The sequence below is a fragment of the Glandiceps talaboti genome, chromosome 5 (assembly GCF_964340395.1).
Source record: "Glandiceps talaboti chromosome 5, keGlaTala1.1, whole genome shotgun sequence".
In the NCBI taxonomy this organism is placed as follows: domain Eukaryota; kingdom Metazoa; phylum Hemichordata; class Enteropneusta; family Spengelidae; genus Glandiceps; species Glandiceps talaboti.
In genome coordinates, this window is record NC_135553.1 from 1,054,802 (window position 1) to 1,077,997 (window position 23,196).

Below are 23,196 nucleotides of genomic sequence, written 5' to 3' on the forward strand. Positions count from 1 at the left end.
TATTTTGATGATTTCAGACCAGATGTTAGCAGTGGTAAATCATTCCCATCAGCACTAGCCTCTAAACTGACATATTTTTATTTTGATGATTTCAGACCAGATGTTAGCAGTGGTAAATCATCGCCACCATCAGCCACAGCTTCCAGATCCCCAACACCAAGTGCTTTACAGTTCAAGACATCAGTTATTCCATTCATGGAAGGTTTCCTGACTGTAACACTCTGTCTTAAACATGTGAGTAAACAATAGGATAAAACACCATGAGAAAATCACTGTGTCTCAAACGTGACAGTATGTAAAACCAGCGTAATACAATCTGTTCTGGAACACGGTACTGTGGATACTTGCCCTAATACTCATAATGGCTGTGAGGCTGTACTCACATACTTTCATTGAAACAGACATAAACTGGTTGAGAGGAAATTTTACAGCATACTAAAATGTACCAGTGGAATTCCACGTACTCAAGCAAACTTCACAGGGAACACCACTCTAGAAAATAGAGACATTTTCATAAACTATGGGTTCTGGAGAGTAATTTTCTGATTTTACATTCACCTACAATTACTTGCGATTTGCGATATGCAAATACCCTGAGTACAGCACACTGACACTCACACACCATAGCGTTGTCATATGACATTTACTGTATTAACAATGCCAGGAGACAAGTTGTAGATACCACCATAGGGTTGTCATATGACATTGACTGTATTAACAATGCCAGGAGACAAGTTGTAGATACCATCATAGGGTTGTCATATGCCATTGACTGTATTAACAATGCCAGGAGACAAGTTGTAGATACCATCATAGGGTTGTCATATGCCATTTACTGTATTAACGATGCCAGGAGACAAGTTGTAGATACCATCATAGGGTTGTCATATGCCATTTACTGTATTAACGATGCCAGGAGACAAGTTGTAGATACCATCAATGTATATCGACATTAAGCATTATACTAGAAAAAGTTGATCAGATTTATGTAGTGCTGTAAGAATTACCACCTGAGTAAGTGTATAAAGTCAACTTGCATCACTTAAAAATCATGTCATTTATATTGAAATCTTTGGTTTATTTTGATCAGGAGACTAATTGGACTGTACTGGACTCTGTGTTGAAGGAAGTCACTAAAGCTTTGGAGAATAAAAGTTTGACACTGGCTGCTGGTGCTAATGTGGACAGACTTTGTAATAGATTATGTCAGATGGTAAGATATTCACTAAAAATAATTCTCTATCTTTATTTCTCTCAGTGACTAGCATGCTGATTGCCCTCTAATAGGGGAAATACAATTATCCTTAACTTGTAAATGTACAATGTGTATGTGTACATGTATAACAATAGGTGACTTGGCTATGCAATAGATAGGTACTGGATATCTAAAGGTAATTTGACAGTGTTTCAGTTTTAAAATTTAGAAGTGCAGAGTTTATCATTCATCAACCTAAGGGCCATACATCATTTGCTTTTGTACAAGTATGTAAGAGTAGCTTAAATTCCACAGACACAAAATGAACAGTAACATATTTACTTCCTTCAGGTACTTTTACTTCAGCTCAGTTAAAGGACTATGTCTCAATCCCTGGTTATTACATTTAATGTTATCTCAATGACGATTAACTTTTTAGTTCTGGACAAACTTTTTGTATAGCTCTGTGTTTTACACCTAGATTTTAATCCTAATCTGAAGTGGGCCTTTAAAACCTGGTGTGTGTTGGTTAAACCTGGTATGTGTTGGTTAAACCTGGTGTGTGTTGGTTAAACCTGGTATGTGTTGGTTAAACCTGGTATGTGTTGGTTAAACCTGGTATGTATTGGTTAAACCTGGTGTGTGTTGGTTAAACCTGGTATGTGTTGGTTAAACCTGGTGTGTGTTGGTTAAACCTGGTATGTGTTGGTTGAACCTGGTATGTGTTGGTTAAACCTGGTGTGTGTTGGTTAAACCTGGTATGTGTTGGTTAAACCTGGTATTTGTTAGTTAAATTTATTTAACTATTTTCATTTCTTTTAATTAGATAACAGATCCACACTCCTCATCCAACTTAAAGAATACGCCACCAAACTTCAAGAGATCTGATTTCTACCAGAGTGTATACCCAGTATTAACAGCATTAGCATCTTACCATGCCTACCTAGAACCCAATAGACAGGTAAATATAAAGTCATGTGATTTTTGTAATCAGTCTTACCATTGTTGTTTGTTTCTGAATGGAGTACAGTCCTTGAATGAGATGTGAAACAGCGTTGTACCTCGGTCAACCCAGCTGTATAAATGGGGACTTTGTAGGATAGAGACTGTTATTTGAAGGATTTAACCTTATGCACAGATAGAGGCAGTATGGATTGTATGCTTCCCAGGGAATTGACAAAGTATATAAAGGCTGTAGTTCAGAGGTTATTTTGTTCTCTTTCAGTATGAAATGGTGAGATGTTTGGAGCATGGATTGACATCAAAATGTGCTCAGCAGTGTGTTAATGCATTAATGATATGTACCATAGAGATGCAGCAAGTGATGGTTAGATTACTACCGTCAGTACTTCTAAAACTGACCCACATCTCAGCTACTGTTGCCATTGCCATACCAATGCTGGAATACCTATCTAGTAAGTCAACCATACTTGTGTGCAGTCTTAACTTCAAGCACAAAGGTCAATGTTGTCAATGTTGCAACCTGTAATCTATATAATTATGGAAATTTGTCATCTGTCCATAACATCTGTTAATAACAATAATTTCAGATTTTTTCACTAAACCTTATAAAGATAGTAAAAAATATCAAAAGTACTCACTGGAATGAAACCTAAGGGATTTCTTGTGGATGTTATTAATTGCCTTACATGTGCTACTGTACATTTTACATTAAACTAAAGATACTAGCAAAGCAAGTAACTTTGTGGTCTATTTTCAGGTTTGACAAGACTGCCAAGACTATATGCCAGCTTCAATGAAGACCAGTACATGAGTATATTTGCTATAGCACTGCCATACACCAATCCATTCAAGTAAGTCTTTGATGTTAGTGAAGTTGCACAAACTTACAATGTTTTAGTCCTGGCGATTGTGTCATTTTGATGTCATGTGATTGCCATGTGTTTCTCTTTGCTAGGTTTTGACTGTATCATTGGCACTTCATGTGATTGCCATATGTTTCTCTTTGCTAGGTTTTGACTATTATTAGCACATCATGTTATTGCCCATGTGTTTCTCTTTGCTAGGTTTTGACTATCATTAGCACATCATGTTATTGCCCATGTGTCTCACTTTGCTAGGTTTTGACTGTATCATTAGCACATCATGTGATTGCCATGTCTCTCTCTCTCTCTTTGCCAGGTTTTCATTATATGTAGTATCATTGGCGCATCATGTGATCGCTATGTGGTTCATTAAATGCCGACTTCCATTTAGAAGAGACTTTGTCCGATTTATTTCAAAGGTTGGTTGTTGTCTTGTACTTCCTTATTAAAAGTTTAAAAATGTTATTACTAGAATTTTATCATTTTAAGAAATAGATGATAAATTATTTCCTTGTAGACTTCCATCATCCCTAAATTTATCCATTCTTCTTTGTTCTTAAACATTCTCCAACATTCTCCTGTCTCTGTCTCTCACTCTGTTTTTCTCTTGTCTCTGTCTCTCACTCTGTTTTTCTATCTGTCTCCCTCCTTCCCTCCCTCCTTCCCTCCATCGACAACCTTTCTCACCTCCTTGTTCTTCCTTATTCATTATTTTTACCTGCAACTGGGTGTACCTGGGGTATCCTTTTTTACACACAGACAACCAATGATATGTTCACTTAAAATTGTTACAATACCAATAATTAGACAATAGACATGTTAATTTAGAGGTCTGTTTTATCTGTATGTGGTATAGTAATAAGTTGAAATCATGATTTATTGGGTGCTGATTTTTGGGTGCGGACCTGAAAATTGATTTCATGAATATATTTCACCATACTGTACACAAATATGTTTATCCACTGTTGATTCAATACAATGTAGAGTGTTCAATGTTATGATTAAGTTGTTAAATCTAACAAAACAGTTTAAGTTGTAGATATTACATCTTTAAGAATCATTGAATATTGATTTGATTATTTTTACAGGGATTGAAATCTAATGCATTAGCTCCATATGAAGGATTGATACCAAGAGTCAACCAAACCAAATTACGCCGTAGTAGTAGTTTATCAGATAAATCAAGAGGGTTAGTATCTATTGTACAATAGAGATGTCTTCAAATGTTTCAAATTCAACACTAAGAAAGTGCAATGACTCCCTAGCATAGACTTGATTAGTATCAATTACAATGAGTGAACACTGTTCTATATGTGCCCAATAAGTTAACATAGGAAAGTTTACTTTGTGAATACAGTCAACAGCTTCAAGTACTCACAGTATTCAAATTAGTTGGTCTCCGCATATACATATACTTGTAGACATTTGAAATTGTTTATCATTCTGTAAAATAACTTGGCAATGAATTGTACCAATACTCTCATACTTGGACAAATGTAACTCACACCATGTGTTTTCCAATTATAGACCTGTTGGAAGTGGTCCGTCAAGTCCAGTGTCGCCAGGATCAGCTGGAGGGAGTTCAAAGTCAGCCAGTGTGAAAGAAAGTAAAGTGGGACCAGATGAACAGCTGAACAGATTACATTTAGAATTGACAGAGACTTGTATTGATCTAATGGCTAGATATACATTCTCTACCTGTGCAGCTATGCCTAGAAGGTAGGAACAATTCTATCAATCTGTCTGATGGCTAGATATACATTCTCTACCTGTCAGTCTATCTAATGGCTAGATATACATCTCTACCTGTCAGTCTGTCTGTCTAATGGCTAGATATACATTCTCTACCTGTGCAGCTATGCCTAGAAGGTAGGAACAATTCTATCAATCTGTCTAATGGCTAGATATACATTCTCTACCTGTCAGTCTATCTAATGGCTAGATATACATTCTCTACCTATCAAATTAAAACCATGCTTGAATATAAGGACCCCTCTCTTATTCACCTACATGCAAGCTATCATGGATGGACACACACACACACACACACACACACACACACACACACACACACACACACACACACACACACACACACACACACACACTTGAATACATACACAGACAGACAGACAGACAGACAGACAGACAGACAGACAGACAGACAGACACATATATACAATATTTTTAAGTTTACATTGTAAGGTATTTCTGTGTACATACTCATACAGATCCCCAGTTGGAGAGTTCCTGTTGGCTGGTGGTCAGCATCAGTCCTGGTTGCTTGGCAACAAGGTGATCACCATAACAACCAGTGGTGGAGGAATGAAGATGAACAAGAATGGCCTGTGTGATAAATGTTGCAGTCTAGTGAAGAAACAGTCTTCAATACCTAGAGAGAGTATAGTACCAAAGACAATGAATACAGAGGAAGAAGAGGAAATGTCAGTACCCTTAGCACCATTACCACAGGTGTCACAATTTAGACATAGTAATGAACGTCAACGGTGTAAATCAGGAAGTAGTCACAAGGTGGACAGTGCTGGTAATATGATTCCATTTAAACCACCCAGAAAGGAAGATACACCGGAAGTGAAACATCTATCCCTGATATCATCAACAGCATCGGAAGACAGTAGAAGTGATTTGGAAGGAATTGGTGGATCCACTGGTCAGCCATCCAGTCTTACAGATTCTAGTCAATCAACCTCTACAATGCAACATACACCAACTGTAACACCTGTCAAGTCTGACGAATCACCATCCTCAAGACCATCCCAATTATCAGTTCCATCTATTGAGAAATTATCAGTGTCTTCTTTGATAGAAGCTCCCTACCTCTGTAACTGTTGGTGTCAGGGATGGGCTGAAGTTCATATCCGTTCTCCAACTGGAAATACATCATGGATGATGAGAATACAGAACCAACAGAACCTGGCACCAACAAGTCAGGAATTGCCACTGATGGACTTATCAGAATTATTGATGGCAAACATGGAGTTAGAACGGGAACAGCTTGGAATAGGTGCACTTACACCAAGGTCTCCTAATGGTAAGTCATGCATGCTGTGACAACCAACGAATTTCCTTGTCTTTTGACAGTTAAGAGCCACTGATGTGTTCATGTGCAGTTGTCCTAGATTTGGTAGATTTTAGAAATTACTGCAACCACCTTTATTACAAATGAAAGTGACGCCAACTATGACAGCGCTAGTGATATAAAGTACTTGATATTACACTGTAAAACTTGAATGTGTGGCAATACATATGACAATGACAGTGATGTATGACAATAGCCATGATGACAGTTGCATTGACAATACTTGTGACAATGCCAGTGATGTATGTAGTGACTATATTTATGACTATAGCCATGACAGTTGCATTGACAATACTTGTTACAATACCAGTGATGTATCTAATGACACTTGTGACAATATCTATGCCCATACCCATGACAACTACATTGACAATACCTGTGATCTAGCGATTGACACATGACAATACCTGTGACCATACCCATGACAATTGCATTGACAATACCTTTGATAATACCTGTGATATAGTGACTGACACATGGGACAATACCTGTGACAATAGAATTGACAGACCAGTGTCACAGGTAACCCATAATAGTCTTGGTACTTTACCATCCTAACTAAAGAATTGTTGTTGTTTTCCATGTGTAGATAACAATAGTACAGACAGAAGTGATATGCCATACCAATCAGAAAGTAGGTTATCATCAGAAGATTCTACCGATATTTTCACCAAAGAAGTTACCCATGTATCACCGTACCCTCTCAGAAGAAGTCGTTCTTGTCCTGGTCTTGTAAACGAGAATCAAAGTAATGATATGTATGGACTTGAAAGTGATCAGAGTGATGAACTAGTCCGATCCTTTGAGAGTAAAACTAAGATGGACTCATTTCAAAAAACTAAACTGTTGCAATCAAAGTCTGCCATTGAACCTATAGAAAGTGTTCGGAAGTACAGTGATCCGTCAGAGATGAAGGCAATAGCTGAACGAAGAAGAAGGAAACGTCAACAAAGTCAGCAGTCTGGTCTTGTGCAAACCAAATCAGCTAAGAGTGAAGTTTTGCCATCAACACAACCCATGGCTAGACTAGAAGACATAGAAAACAAAGTTAAAAGTGAACCTACTAGTAAAACAGACATTGAACCAGGATCAGTATCTGGAGAGATGTCAGCTAGTCGTGTACAGAGACGACAACGTCAGTTGTCAAGACAACCATTTTCAGTTGATATTCCAGAGACAAGTCAATTGCAAGATGAAACTGATGATGATTCAGTATTTCCTATGACACGAGTACGTGGTTATACTGTGTCTGTGATGTCACCGGCCACCGATCAACAACGAGTTTCAGCTCAAAGAGAAATGAGAAAAAAACGATCTTCCACAGTCAAGGAAGTGTACAGAGGTGGTATTAGTCCTGGGTAAGAAGATATTCCTTTATATAATTAAAATAACAAAATCTGAAACAAAATGTCGTCTGCTGGACAAAAATCTTAAACATTGTTACATTTTATCATTTTGGTAAGATTATTATTGAACTACACAATAAAATGTAGCACTTTTGGTGACAATTTTGTTGAACCAGAAGTTAAAATGTAGCACTTTTGGTAACAATTTTGTTGAACCAGAAGTTAAAATGTAGCACTTTTGGTAACAATTTTGTTGAACCAGAAGTTAAAATGTAGCAGAGTTAGTATGATTTTTGATGAGCCACATGATGTTTTGTTTGATGTTTGGGATTTTAAATGTAATTGTTTATAAGTTATACATTTAAGATAATTTATTTTATACAAAATATACAGGAAAGTTACTGTTAACATTTACTTCACTCATGGCACTGTACCAAAACTGAGATACGTTTTACAAAATGAGAGAAACTTAATTGTATTAATGAAAAATTATGTCATCTTTGTTTTTTACAGGTTTGTATTTCTACAGATGTATCATTCATCTTTCTTTGGAACTGGTGAAGAAAGACCACAACTTCTACCTGATGGACAGGTATGACAAAATACAGCTCATTTCATGTTACCATTCAGTGGCTCTGTTTGATGCAACCATGCAGAAACCAATTTAGAAACTTACATGCTACACTTTAAGATAGCAAGATTGAATGAATACAGTTTCTTGTGGCACTTTGTCTCAGTGAAATGAACTAATGTGCCACCAAGCAGACCCAGGATGCAGACATCAAATACAGACATCAGAACACTGGTGTCTGTGTGTCTGTATCTAGGTGCAGTACATTCAAAAGGTTTATTTCATAATAGAGAATATGTAACTAGAAATTGTAATCTTGCTATCTTAGTCTTACATTTCATCAATAGATATCATTTCTTCCATTATGATTCAGGAGCAGACTATATTTAAATCATAATGTTGTAATGTAACTGAAATACTAGTATGGTTACTTGGGCAGTTGTTAGAACAGTTTGTATTGATTGTGTGCTCACTGTAAAGAACTCTTAACAACAAACTCTGTTTTATAATTCTATTTTTATACAGATAATTTCTAGAGCAGTGAATGTGTTGGATCGTATCCCTCCATATGAAACACATAAAATAGGTGTAGTCTATGTTGGCCCAGGACAGGTATGTAACATGTTATCTTATCACCAATGTACTTACCAAGGACAGGTATGTAACATGTTATCTTATCACAATGTACTAATACTAAGGTTTATATGCATACTAGTGCAGAAACTTGTATCTCACATTTTGTATTGTCATTATCAAATTTTATGTTTGTACAACTTAGAAATCGTAAAATTTCACAAATGAATTCAAAACCTCTGACATCAAACTTTGTTCTAACATACCAGTTTACTCACAGTAATATCCTGTATGATTTCTGTAAGTCTTGTTTATGTAAAATTACTAACTTCATGTTTTCAGTTTTTCAATAGTTTTAATAAATTTACCCATAGGTTAACAACCAAGCAGCCATTTTGTCTAACGTCTATGGCTCAGCTCGTTATGTGGAATTTTTACGTGGACTAGGACAACTGATCAATCTGAAAGACTCTACTGGTAATGAGATATACACAGGTGGTTTGGACCACAATGGAGCTGATGGCAAATTTGCATATAGTTGGCAAGATGATGTCATGCAAGGTAAATTGACACATGTCAATCATTCCAGTCAAATGATGGTCATTACTATGTATGGTTTAATTTTCCCCCCATTTTAATCATTTTAGCCCCCACGACCACTGCCTAGTGGACTGGAGTTATCGTATGAGCAGACATAGCTATGTATAGTGTTAGGATTTTGCCAACAAATTGGTGGACCATATTTTAGACACAAATTAACAGCATATAAGTTTTGTGACTTTACACCATCTAGTTACCCAAAAGTAATGTCTTGGACCATGTTTTGGACGGTTTGATGCATACATGAACATTTGTGTGATAATGGTAATTTCTAGTGATTGATAATTATGTTGTATTCTCATAAATTTATGCTATGTACTGCTATTATTATCTGCTATAATTATAATACCAGTTATATACAATATGGCAACACAACAAATCATCAGGCCCTAACTGATTAATACTAATTATGTACTATTTATTTCTTTACCAGTAATATTCCATGTAGCCACCCTGATACCCCAACAAATCATCAGACCCTAACTGATGAATACTAATTATGTACTATATATTTCTTTACCAGTGATATTCCATGTAGCCACCCTGATACCCAACAAATCATCAGACCCTAACTGATTAATACTAATTATGTACTATTTATTTCTTTACCAGTGATATTCCATGTAGCCACCCTGATACCCAACAAATCATCAGATCCTAACTGCAACCAGAAGAAACTACATATTGGTAATGATTTTATAACCATTATATACAATGACAGTAATGAACCATATCAACTCGGCACAATTAAGGTAAGTTTTATGCTATCAAGTTTGATTTCAAATATATGGGTTTTCTGTGACCGACCAAAACCCAGGGTGAATGTTCTACATATTCGATTGGTAACCTGTATCTTTAAGCTGTGTCTCACTCACAAGAAGAGTGCGAATCTGGGGGAGTCCTAAAGTAATGACTCAAATAGTCAGGGACGATTACTCACACGGAGCCCACAGGTGCTATGTTTGCCGGGCCTGGGTGACTCCAGGATATATGTCTCCCGATATATGTCTGCATATAAAGAAAATCACAGAAAGCAATTCCCAGCACAAAAAATTGAATTAAGAAATTCAAGAAATGATAATTGAGTATTCATGCTACTGTCTATTGAAGTGTTGTCACCTGAGATAGAAGTTTTTTACCTGGAGGTACAAATATTTTCATATCATGAAATTTTTGTAACTTAGCAGTGAGCTCATGAAATGATAATTATTTTTCTAAGACTTTAGTTAGATAACTATGTCCTCCAAAATTTTATTTTTTCCCACAGGGTCAGTTCAACTTTGTTGAGATTGTAATCCAGCCATTGGATAATGAGAGTAACATAGTTAATGTACAGACTAGAGAAGGTAAGTGAGAGTGAAACTCTGTTTTTCATTCACATCACATGTAATTTATTAGATAATATAGATGTATATGGATTTAGAATGGGCTCAATTGTAGGACACAGCATTTGGTATTTATCACCCAAACTTCTTGATCCTTCCTTCTAAATCTGACAAACTCTTTGGAGACTTTGTTCAACATGATGAATCAATTCACCGTCATTCTTGTCTTGTGGTTATCTCAATCAAGAATAGTTCCAGTGTGAACACATTTTGTTTCTGTAGACTTCTATCTCTGTGTTTTACTTTTATCTCTCTGCTTTCTTTACTACTACATTGGTTGGTAATACTCAATCTTGAAATGTGAATCTGAAAGAGAACATTGACAGATGATAATCTGAGTGTATAGGATGGCAACGTCTAGAAGATTGTTTGATTTCTGTCTTTGCTAAAGAGTTCTAGCTTACAGATTTCATCTCAGCTTGCAAATGCTATTAACTGATGCATCAAGATCAGTGATACTGATCATTAGGTCTGATGTTGAGATAGACACAACAAAGATAACAAACAAACATCCCATACACAGTGTATGCTCTGTATTTTTCGTAATGATGACAAAAACAAATACAAATATAACAAAATACAGAGCAGACACTGTGTAAGGGATGTTTGTGTGTTATCTTTATTGTGTCTACAGAGCATACACTGTGTAAGTGATATTTGTGTGTTATCTTTATTGTGTCTACAGAGCAGACACTGTGTAAGGGATGTTTGTGTGTTATCTTTATTATGTCTGCAGAGCAGACACTGTGTAAGGGATGTTTGTATGTTATCTTTATTGTGTCTACAGAGCAGACACTGTGTAAGTGATGTTTGTGTGTTGTCTTTATTGTGTCTACAGAGCAGACACTGTGTAAGGGATGTTTGTGTGTTGTCTTTATTGTGTCAACAGAGCAGACACTGTAAGGGATGTTTGTGTGTTATCTTTATTGTGTCTACAGAGCATACACTGTGTAAGGGATGTTTGTGTGTTATCTTTATTGTGTCTACAGAGCAGACAATGTGTAAGGGATGTTTGTGTGTTATCTTTATTGTGTCTACAGAGCAGACACTGTGTGAGAGATGTTTGTGTGTTATCTTTATTGTGTCTACAGAGCATACACTGTGTAAGGGATGTTTGTGTGTTATCTTTATTGTTTCTACAGAGCAGACACTGTGTAAGTGATGTTTGTGTGTTATCTTTATTGTGTCTACAGAGCATACACTGTGTAAGGGATGTTTGTGTGTTATCTTTATTGTGTCTACAGAGCATACACTGTGTAAGTGATGTTTGTGTGTTATCTTTATTGTGTCTACAGAGCATACACTGTGTAAGGGATGTTTGTGTGTTATCTTTATTGTGTCTACAGAGCAGACACTGTATAAGGGATGTTTGTGTGTTATCTTTATTGTGTCTACAGAGCATACACTGTGTAAGGGATGTTTGTGTGTTATCTTTATTGTTTCTACAGAGCAGACACTGTGTAAGGAATGTTTGTGTGTTATCTTTATTGTGTCTACAGAGCATACACTGTGTAAGGGATGTTTGTGTGTTATCTTTATTGTGTCTACAGAGCTACACTGTGTAAGGGATGTTTGTGTGTTATCTTTATCGTGTATATCTGAACATGAAACCATGTGATCAGTATCACTGATCTTGATACATTGTTTAATAGCATCTGCAAGCTAAGACAAAATCTCCTGTATTTATCAATGGAGAAATATCATGTCTGTGATTATGCTTTTCAGTTTACATACATATAAAATTCTCTTAGTAAGGTGTTGATAGTTAAAGTGACATTTATATATATATTACTCCCCAATATTTTTCTTCGTTCAGCCAAGGAAAATGCGAGTGACCTCAGGGGCTCTTGTCACTATGAGTTGCTAGACACATAGTAACAACCCTGCGTCACAAGTATTTTCCAACTGAATGAAGAAAAATATTGGAGAATAATATAATTATACCATTGCCCATAATATCAATGAAAAATTGTGGAAAGTACTTTTGAGCATTTTGACTCATATTTCGAGCACAGCAGAACCAATGACACAGACGCACATCGTTGTAACATAGACACGCGTTGTTGTGACGTAGAGTAAATATTCCATATTTTTTGTTGTACCTGACTCATGCATAGTATAATGTTTGTATTTCATTTGTATCTATAGATTTACAATATCTGATGGGTAACACTGTACCAAAGATTGTCTCTGATAAGAATGTAGCCATGTTAGCAAGACAGATGGCATTACATGCAAATGTAAGTAACTGAAGTCCAAATAGCTGTAGATTGTCACCATGTTTTGTTTATTTTCCCAGTCAAAAATATCCTAAACTTTCACCGGAAACAGTTCAATTTATTCTGATTAGCTGAATTACTTTATTGTATTGTATACCTCAGCTTTTGAATAAACACTGTCTAGACCATTTAGTTGTTTATTGACAAATTTTAAGTTTTTTGTTGGCTACTGATAATATTTGATGACTAAACAATCATAAATGCTTCAGCAAATGAACAGATATGTATCAAAAGTGATTACAAAACATTGTGACAAATTTTTGAGATAGAGCTATTTGAACTGATTATTATACTTTCCATTACCACAAATCAACACTAGAGGACGCTATCCCAAATCTTTACTGAAATTACCACTATGCAGAATGGTTATAATCAGGCAGTGTTCAAGAACAAGCATTTGTACACTGGTAAAACTAATACCATCCATAGTCTGGTCCCCTGCCCCCTTTCTACCGCTGCTGGCGCTACACTCACGAAAGGAGTCAGGTATGGGCCACTTAATGCATGGCTGTGATTGGCCATTACTATCGAGTGTGCTAATTGGTCAAAAAGTTTATTGACAAAAAAAAAAAAAATTAAGCGAAGTCCGTCACTCCCACAAACTACATATGTTGCTGTGTTTATTTTCACTGGGGTTTTACTGACAGTGACAGCCATGTTGCTACGACTCACCAAATTGAAATTTACGCGTATACGAGCGTCTGTACTGTTGATTGGCTAGTGATGTCACATGGTAGTCAGACATTTTTGTCAAGATCCTGACAAAAATGGTGGCCCATACCTGACTCCTTTCGTGAGTGTAGCGCCAGCAGCGGTAGAAAGGGGGCAGGGGACCAGACTAATACCATCCACTGTAGTAGATTTGACACAAGAGGGCAGTATTACATTTCACCATTGTAGAGCCAAAAAGAAATCACACAGGATCACACTGTCAAATAATCAACACTTGAGGGCAGTATCTCACTGCCAAATAATCAACATTTGGGGACAGGATCACACAGTCAAATAGTTAACACTTGAGGGCAGTATCCCTACATCTTCATACTCTTTTAATAATCTGTTTTGAATTTGTTCTTGACAGCTGGCATCCCTAATACATCAGAGTATGATCAGAGGTAGTGTAGCCGATGCATATGCTTCCAACTGGTTGGAGAGACTACGTCAAATAAAACGTCTCTTTAGTAAAATTCAAAAAGAAAGTGAAAAACAACCAGTATCACCAACTAAAAGAGCTTTCCTAGGACGATCAAGAACTGACTCAATCGTAGAAGACTTCACTGATTTTGTCTGAGGCTGACAGATGGATTTTTGGTGTTTTGATTATTATGAAAAATATTTCCTGATTGATGTTGTGATGAGATGAGTTGTTATTGTTTTAAGCGAATGTTGTTGATTACACTAAATGTTGACACAGTCATTTCCTTAATCAGGTTGCCATGTTAGTCAAAAGTGTAAACTCTTTCTCCAAGCCTTGATGTGGAGACTCATTTCTAAGGAAAACAGAAAACTGATGTGTTATGTACTTCAAGAATTTGTCATAACCTCATGAAATTTTGTACAGTTTTTGAAATAGCTTGACTGTCATTTGAAATGTTGGTGCAAACCATTAATTATTATTTCAGTCATGAATTTGTATTATTTATATAGTAATAGAGACAGACATGGACCTTACACTCACATTTATAGGAATTCAGACAGACATGGACCTTACACTCACATTTATAGGAATTCAGACAGACATGGACCTTACACTCACATTTATAGGAATTCAGATAAAAAAACATTGAAGACTAGACAAGAGTTTTGAAATATAATGCATCCATCATTTACAGTCTGTTACAGTCCATTGTAAACAGACAATATTTACCAAGATGCATAAACTCTGGTCTGTTGATTAGTTTGTCAAGGTGCATATAAACCAACAAACCCTAAATGTTGATTAGTTTGTCAAGGTGCATATAAACCAGGCTTCTAGAATTATGTACTCTCTTAAAAAGTATTGTGATGGGTTTGAATATATAATTATTAACTTGTGCATGAATTCATTTTTCACCACTTGGGGGTGCTGTAACATCTGCTATTTTTTCACAGCCCTGTTTGTATATCAGTCATTGTTACAATTTATTTGCCAAAATGTAGCAAGATATTGTGATATTGCTACCCTACAGTGTAGAATGGGTAGTTTCTTATTGGATGGCTGTTTCAAACAGAGCCATGGCCAGTGAACACTAACATGGAATGGGTTGTTGCACATTTTGTACATCCACTTCAGGTGAAAATGGGACATCAAATAAAGACCTTGTCAATTTCAACATTATAACACTATTTGTTTATTGCCATATTATCCTTTCTTCAGCTGTTATATTAGATCTTTTAATTGATTTTATTCACTCTGTAAACATTTCTAAATTTTGATTTGTTCTTGACAACATTATAAAATTAATTCTATAAAAGATAGACTGTAAGATACGTTGTGACCTTCTGCCCTCACCACTGGCCGGTGTATGAGGGCGCCCTGTCACGGCATACCTTACAGACTAAAAGATTGTGGTATTTGTTAATTAGGTCATGGTGATAAAATCACTAAATTATTTCTTTGTTTTAGTTGATATATATATGTACATATAATGTGAAATTAATAATAATAATCTTTTATTTATACTTTAAGTATTTTTGTTTCCCAAGAAGTCCAGTCAGGGCCATCCCTCATAGGTTCATTGTTAATGCAGGAGGAAACCGGAATACCCAGGGAAAACCTGTGCTGTTCGGTAGAGTCAAACTGAATGACACTCTTCTTACTTACAGCATGGTAAATTTAATCAAACCCTGAATGTGTTCAAACCTTGACCACAGTGGTAAGCGACAAGTGGTTTAACCACTTGGCCACCGATAACCCAGATTAATGAGACTTCTCAGCGAAAGAATTAATATCCTATGTCATGTTATTAATTGTTTTTTGTATATGATGTATTAAAGGCATAACAATTCACCACATTCAAATTTAACTCAAGAAAACAAATATTGTATATATGATGTGTATGTTTCTTTTATTGTACAATTGGCTGAAATACTACAGACTGCGTAGATGTACATTATGTATCAGTAATTACTAAATTAATGTATATACATTCTAGTGGTGTTGGCACTACAGTAGTCTGGATACCAATGTGGTCTCTAACTAAACCTCGTGAGTGGAGGTGTAAGTCATAACGATACCGTACAGGAACAAGACTAGCACTACAGTGAAATATCAAAAACATTATTGCATACCTATATGCAAATGAGCACATGACTGTTCCATGTACATGACAGCATACCAACACAGCACTTTTTCAAATTTTGTTGTGTTTGATAAGCGTAATAACAGAACCCCATGTGCGAGTGCCAATATGGGGACGACACTCTACAGATCTCAGCCAATGCTGGGGTCTAGGGGTAAATACATAACCTCTAGCAGACGTAACATTTTTCATACTACCATGGCAAGCATATACCTGTAACATATTTCTGTGGTTGCCATTGGATTTGTCACTCACAAACATCCATGAAAACTTGTAATGTATATGTCATTTTGACAATTTGAAAAGGGATCAATTATTGTATTTGACTTTTTATGGTTGCCATAGTAACTACTATGCCCAATTTTTAGCATATGATTCCTGGGACTGCATGACAGTTTGACAAAGAGAGCAAATGTCATATATTTCACGTTTGGTTACCATGGCAACAACACAACCTGTTTCTGTTGACGAATGGCAAGTAAACATACCGGTACCCAAAACTCCGAGCCCAACTCAATCATTATGTCAGCCGAACCAGTGTTTAACATTCCGTTTTTTCTCAACCTTAGAAATTAAAGAGGGAACACTAATCATATATAATTGTATATCTATTATTAAAAAGGAAACATTTTCTTATGACTAGCTGTTGTTCAGTCGAAATGAAGTACGTATAAAGTGATAGATATGTTAGTCCCAAGTATTCATATGTCGTTGAGTATTAACATGACATTTTATACTTCAAATTAACATTCATTGGTGGTGGTGGTGGTGGTGGTGGTGGTGGTGGTGGTGGTGAAACAATACTTTATTTTGGTTTTATTAAATTTGATAAGCTTATCCATCGTCGTGAACAACTAGCCGCTTTACTGATGTTGCGTTAGCGGGAAATCATCGTCGCAAACCACAGCCTCTTTACGACAGGGCTTAACAGACGCCCCCGTACAGAACTGATGTTGCGTTAGCGGGAAATCATCGTCGCAAACCACAGCCTCTTTACGGCAGGGCTTAACTGACGCACCGTACAGAACTGATGTTGCGTTAGCGGGAAATCATCGTCGCAAACCACAGCCTCTTTACGGCAGGGCTTAACTGACGCACCGTACAGAACTGATGTTGCGTTAGCGGGAAATCATCGTCGCAAACCACAGCCTCTTTACGGCAGGGCTTAACTGACGCACCGTACAGAACTGATGTTGCGTTAGCGGGAAATCATCGTCGCAAACCACAGCCTCTTTACGGCAGGGCTTAACTGACGCACCGTACAGAACTGATGTTGCGTTAGCGGGAAATCATCGTCGCAAACCACAGCCTCTTTACGGCAGGGCTTAACTGACGCACCGTACAGAACTGATGTTGCGTTAGCGGGAAATGAATTTTCCAAATGTCTGATTGTAATTCTCTCTGACCAAAAAGTTGGGGTTTTTTTTGTCTTTTTAAAAAGCTATTGGAGTTGTGGCGGGGGGGGGGGGGGGGGGGTATGGCATTTACGTTAATATTAAGCCTACTATTGACGCAATCGTATTAAAAGCGCACCGTATGTGTGGTTTAACAGCCTGTACCGTACCCTAGTTGGTTTAACCGTCTGTCAGTACCCTAGTTCGTTCATGTTCAGTTGTTATTGTTTGTTTCAATGTATCCCAAATGTGTGTAACTTAGTACTCATGTAGTTGGAAATTGAACATATGGTCCCGTAATGCACAAAAGTTAACGTCTTTTTTTGACATTTTGAACTCACAAGAAAAACACAAACAATCTATTCATTAAGAAAAATTCAATTTCCTGTTCTTTTTCGATTGGTAAGGACAGCATGCTAGGTTTAATTACTTTTCACTATTTCCCTTTTATTGCTCATATTTTCAACTGTTATAGTTCAATTACTAATCAATTTGAGAATGAATTTTCTTATAGTTTGATTTGTTGATTGTTTTCCGTGTAAAACGTTAGGAATTTGTACGTAAATAGCTTCAATTTGCAACAGTTCCTAAACAAGTTGTTGCTCTACTCCCCCTTTTCGTTTCGCTAGAACCAAGAATACCAGTAAATCTGTCGGCCGACTAATTGTAAGGGGTGACGTCAATACTTTAATGTTGGATAGCTAAGTTAGGCCGCAGGCCCCCACCCCACCACCTTCTAACTTAATTAGCCAGAAGTGAATTTACCGTGACTTTACATGGAGTAGGAAGCCATTGAGGTTTTTAATGACCCCTTACTGTTCTGAGGTGGTTATCAATACACACTTTAAAATGATTAACTGATGAATTAGCAATAACCCTTTCTGGTAAACTGTTCCAAATGTATACGACACGTTGACTGAAAAAATATTTACGTATATCCAATCTGGATCTGTCCGTAAATAATTTCAAACTGTGTCCTCTTGTTGTCGAAGTAGATACGTGTGTAAATGTTTCAATTTCAAATACGTATGTAGTACATTTTTTTTGCATAAAACCCTTCAGTGTACAAAATTTATGTTGTCAACTCCGGACATTTTTGTCCTTTATTGAAAACGATATAAAAACATAAATAACAGATTCACTACAGACCAATGCTGAGTTGTTACAACTTGAGACAGTTTATTTATCTTGTAACCATCATGCAACAGTTTTATTTTTTCGAAGAATTTATGGTATTCAGGAGAATAATTTTATTACATGCGTTGAAAGGATCATGAACCTCAGAAAGTATTTCTAAAGTACCCGCTTGCTAGTTTGTTGATTAAATCTTTCAAACAGGTGAATTGGAAATAAATTTGTGTACCCATTCAGTGTTCTGACCACTGATGACGTGGCTGAACCAATGTGGTTCGAAGCTTTCAATTCTTAAATTACCGATATTTGAATTTATTTTGGCCTTGTTCTGTTTTCATAGTAATAACCTATAACATATACAATATGGGGCTCTATTGTCTAAGCTTCAAACACGTCCCTGCTGTCAACAAATTTTCTTTTCTCGAGAAGGACGAAACATCTGTCGAAATATTGAATTCTTTAGTGCGACTACTAATTTAATTTTGTACAATTTTAAAAATCTAACTTGGTAAATGTAAACAAGTTTTATTTGTTGATCAAAATAATTAAAATTTCATTCATAGTTTGGCCTTGAAAACATGACGAATTTGTCTATAAAAGCATTGAGCCAACATACTTTGGAACTACAACTTACTTCTACAACGTGAAAGTAAAGAGTTTGACTTGCTGTGCAACTTCGAAAGAAATTGTTCATCCTTCGATACCGTCATCGAAATACAGGTAAGGTATACCATAGGTGTTTATTCATTTCTGCGCCGACTTTTCCTTTAAAACTACTTTTACAAAATGTTGATTTGCCGTCTCTTTTTACTTTTATCCACATTACAAACCTTATCGGTATGAATCATCGAAACAACTTTAAATTCAATTGAAAATGATTGCAGTATTCACCTTTTTTTTACAATTAGAGCATAACAGCAGGCAAAATACCTTAAACTGCCAATAATGCAAGTTAATTTAATTATGATTATTATTTCTCTGTTTTCTCACTCACATTTTAGGTATAATGAAGTTCGTGTTGGCAATAACCCTAGCTTGTCTGGTCGCTGTGGCATCAGCAGCAGTCCCGCGTCAGTCTGTGGTAAGGAGTGATTGTAATGTTTTGTGAAAAAAAAGTCCACTGAGGTGCGAGAATTAGTCCAAGATTCGGTTTGCTCTTGTTCCTTTGTACCAATTTACTGAAGTTGTAATACTTTATGCTGTTCATTCTGATTCCATTAATCGAAGTCCAATTAATCTGCATCAAACAATCTTGGAAAACGACGACGAGCCGAAATCAATTCATATGCATACATCTATCCATCCATAAACCCTCTAACTTCTAATTCATCTCATTGCAATCCACTCAATCGACTTTGAGAAATGTATGACTGTCTGTGTTGATTTGAGTAATTCCTCGGCCAATTATATTGTGTGTCTTCATCTGTAATGTAACCATCTCATTTTCACTCGTGATATACATATTCTAAATTTGTCAATATTATTTTCTTGAATGCTAACAACTTATGGCTCTTGACTTAGTTCAAGAATACAAAAGCTTCAGGAATGTTAACGTTGTTCAAATAATCTTGATACCGAGGAAAGGGCTCGCTCACAACAGATCAATGGTGATGACAATTTTTGACAAAATTCTCTTATCTTTTATTTTTCAGGAGAAAAAATCCGATGACGAACTTGTGGGTAAGGAACATTATCATATTATCATTATTACAGTAATTATATTGTATGCTAGGTTTGGATTTTCTTAGACTTTATATAGCGTCATACGTTGTTAAATGTACATTTGTCAGTCTTGGTTGGCCAAACACACTCAAGTACTTTCTAAATAACTTCTCTAACTCCAAGTAAAACTTAAGTTCAGATTTAAATATATTCCAAGTTGTCATTCCGTTCAACGTACGTATCTACCGACAACTCTCGAACGTCGCCGAGGTGTTATAACTTCTCATGGGGTTGGGTAGGGGTGGGGGTGGGGTGCGGGCTTGGTAAGGAACGTTCTTTGAAATAATTGTAAACCAAACTTAACAAGTACACACTTGAAAAAACTGAGCAGTTTTAATTTTAAAATGTGAAATGTTATAGTCACAGGCGATCACTTTTATCTCAAAAACTCTTACACGATAGAATTACTGACTCGGGCAATATTTGAATGACTTTGGCTTTATGTAAATTAAGTTGAGCTATGACATAGAGTTCAAGTTAAAATATACGGAAAACTGATGGATACTAAATTGTCAATTGTACGATTTTCGAAATGTTCATTTACCATGTGGTCAGTATTATGGGTTACTATGTTTTTTACTCGTCAGATGCCTTCGTTAAACGTGAACTTGCTGATAAGTTCTTGCAGTCCCCCAAAATGACCTATGGATTCTGGGAAATCTACGAGACAGTTGATGAAGTCATAGAATGGGTTAGAGGAAGATATACCCCAATGGACCCATCTACTGGCTTTGCAGGAGCAGCCATTGATCCTTCCGATAGATTCAGTAAATTAATTCAGGGTAGAAAATAAAATCTATCAAATGTCTCCCATTGTAAATAAAATCGTACAACGTGTGATTAAAAACTATTCTGCTGTGTACTTTTAATCTGTAGAATGTGAAAATAAAATAAAACAAAGTAGCTTGAAATATCGTTATGTCTGTCTGTCTGTCTGTCTGTCTGTCTGTCTGTCTGTCTGTCTGTCTGTCTGTATGTATGTATGTATGTATGTATGTATGTATGTATGTCTGTCTGTCTGTCTGTCTGTCTGTCTGTCTGTATGTATGTATGTATGTATGTATGTATGTACATGTATGTATGTATGTATGTATGTATGTATGTATGTATGTATGTATGCAATCTCAGTTGTTAAGGGGTGATGGGTTATGAGAAAACTGACAACAAACAGAATTAAGAGGGTTTTTTTGTCTGTGCTTCAAACCTTGAATAACTCCGTGGTCTGTCATTTCGTTGATTGTCACTGCCCCAATCCCCGCTCTTAACTTTTGAACACATTACAATGTAATTTTTTACTCGACTTCATTCGTATCATTATCTACCTCTTTAGTTTGTGTGTTTTTGATTGATCGAATATTTGTTTGTTTGTTGTTGTAACCGCTGTTAGCGGATATAACACGTGACATGCAAATTGTGATGGTTACAGTTTTCGCTGTAGTTAAACATTGGTTGTTTCATAATTTCAATAATTCCATGATGGGATGGATGTCTCATTTGATTTCAGGGGTTGTCGGTGGCCGAGTGGATAAACCACTTGCCTCTTACGAACTTACCCGCTGCTGTCGGGGTTCGAACCCTATTCCGGGTTTACCAAGCTGTAAGTAAGAAGAGTGTCGTTCAGTTTGACACTACCGAACAACGCAGGTTTTCCCGCGGTACTCCGGTTTTCGTTCCCTCCATTAACACTGAATCTATAAGGGATGGCCCTCACTGGACTTCTTGGGAGACAATTACAAGTGTGTCCAGTATAAATAAAGATTATTATCATAATTATTAAAGATTATTAATCAAGAACATCGTATCATTCCAGAAAGAATGTTTTACTACATGTTGTCGAACAAGGAGTTGTGGTTTGTGTTGTTGTTCTTGTTTAGGATACAGCAATGCTATCTCACATTCAGCGAGGACACTAACCAAGACAAGACATGCGCAGTAGTCGCGTAAAAAACGACAGTCAGTTCTAGTTCCGTGTATGATAAATGAACGGGCGATTAAATCCTCAAGGCCAGTCATCATCAACGTCATTAGTTTCTATATATGACTTTAAAACGGTAGCTATTTATAATTGGCCTTGGACTATTCAGTGCATATTGAGTGCTAGAATTGTATGCATCTTGTCAGAGAATGAAATGAGTGGACTACGACCAATATGAACAAATTAATAGGTTTATAGGTAATAAATATCACCGTGATGTGAATTACACAGATGTGTCGGTTCACAGACGCTGAATACATTCTATCAATATAAAGTTACCCAAAATCATTCATTTTCCAAATTAAAAAAAAAACGCTCTTGTAATATCCACAGTTATTTGAGATGTGGATTGTAAGAGGCGAACATTTTAATTGTCAAGAATTCGGGATATTTTGAAGATGAAATTTTATTCATGGAACAAATTGAGAAAAGTGATTCCATTGTCAGTGCTAGTGTCACATCCTCGAATGGCACAACGTTTCAAAGAACATAGCCCCCCCCCCCCGGCTCCGTTAAACCTCAGACCAATATAACGAATATAGTGGTCTGAGGTTAAATTTACCATCTCATTGTTACCCGAAGAACCAACAACCCGGAACACTAAATTAGAATTGTAAAGACGCTGATCTGTATACGAATTTAACCCGTCGTGGAAACGGTACCTTGAAGTTCAGTTTTGCGTGCTGGGTTCTAGACGAATACAAGTCCAGAGACTTGTTTTGCAGTTACTTTCTCAAGAAGCTCTCTTTGTGTATAGAGCTTCTTGATATCCTATCATCAGGATAAATCTCTGGGCTGTGGCCTGGTCAACTTTG

The 23,196-nt window shown here is 36.4% G+C and overlaps 1 protein-coding gene across 1 annotated transcript in view; it reads left to right on the forward strand.

Annotated features, from left to right (window-relative positions):
• Positions 1-15,844, forward strand: part of LOC144435152 (tuberin-like) — a 28,218-nt gene extending 12,374 nt beyond the window's left edge. The window contains exons 18-34 of the mRNA XM_078123718.1: positions 96-234; positions 1,091-1,213; positions 2,022-2,156; positions 2,421-2,610; positions 2,916-3,009; positions 3,338-3,440; positions 4,110-4,210; positions 4,549-4,740; positions 5,253-6,073; positions 6,711-7,479; positions 7,981-8,059; positions 8,564-8,650; positions 8,986-9,172; positions 9,824-9,963; positions 10,479-10,557; positions 12,745-12,836; positions 13,957-15,844. Of these exons, the coding sequence (XP_077979844.1) occupies positions 96-234; positions 1,091-1,213; positions 2,022-2,156; positions 2,421-2,610; positions 2,916-3,009; positions 3,338-3,440; positions 4,110-4,210; positions 4,549-4,740; positions 5,253-6,073; positions 6,711-7,479; positions 7,981-8,059; positions 8,564-8,650; positions 8,986-9,172; positions 9,824-9,963; positions 10,479-10,557; positions 12,745-12,836; positions 13,957-14,166 (3,541 nt within the window). The 3' untranslated portion in view covers positions 14,167-15,844. The remainder of the gene's footprint in view (positions 1-95; positions 235-1,090; positions 1,214-2,021; positions 2,157-2,420; positions 2,611-2,915; positions 3,010-3,337; positions 3,441-4,109; positions 4,211-4,548; positions 4,741-5,252; positions 6,074-6,710; positions 7,480-7,980; positions 8,060-8,563; positions 8,651-8,985; positions 9,173-9,823; positions 9,964-10,478; positions 10,558-12,744; positions 12,837-13,956) is intronic.
• The last annotated feature ends 7,352 nt before the right edge of the window (positions 15,845-23,196 follow it).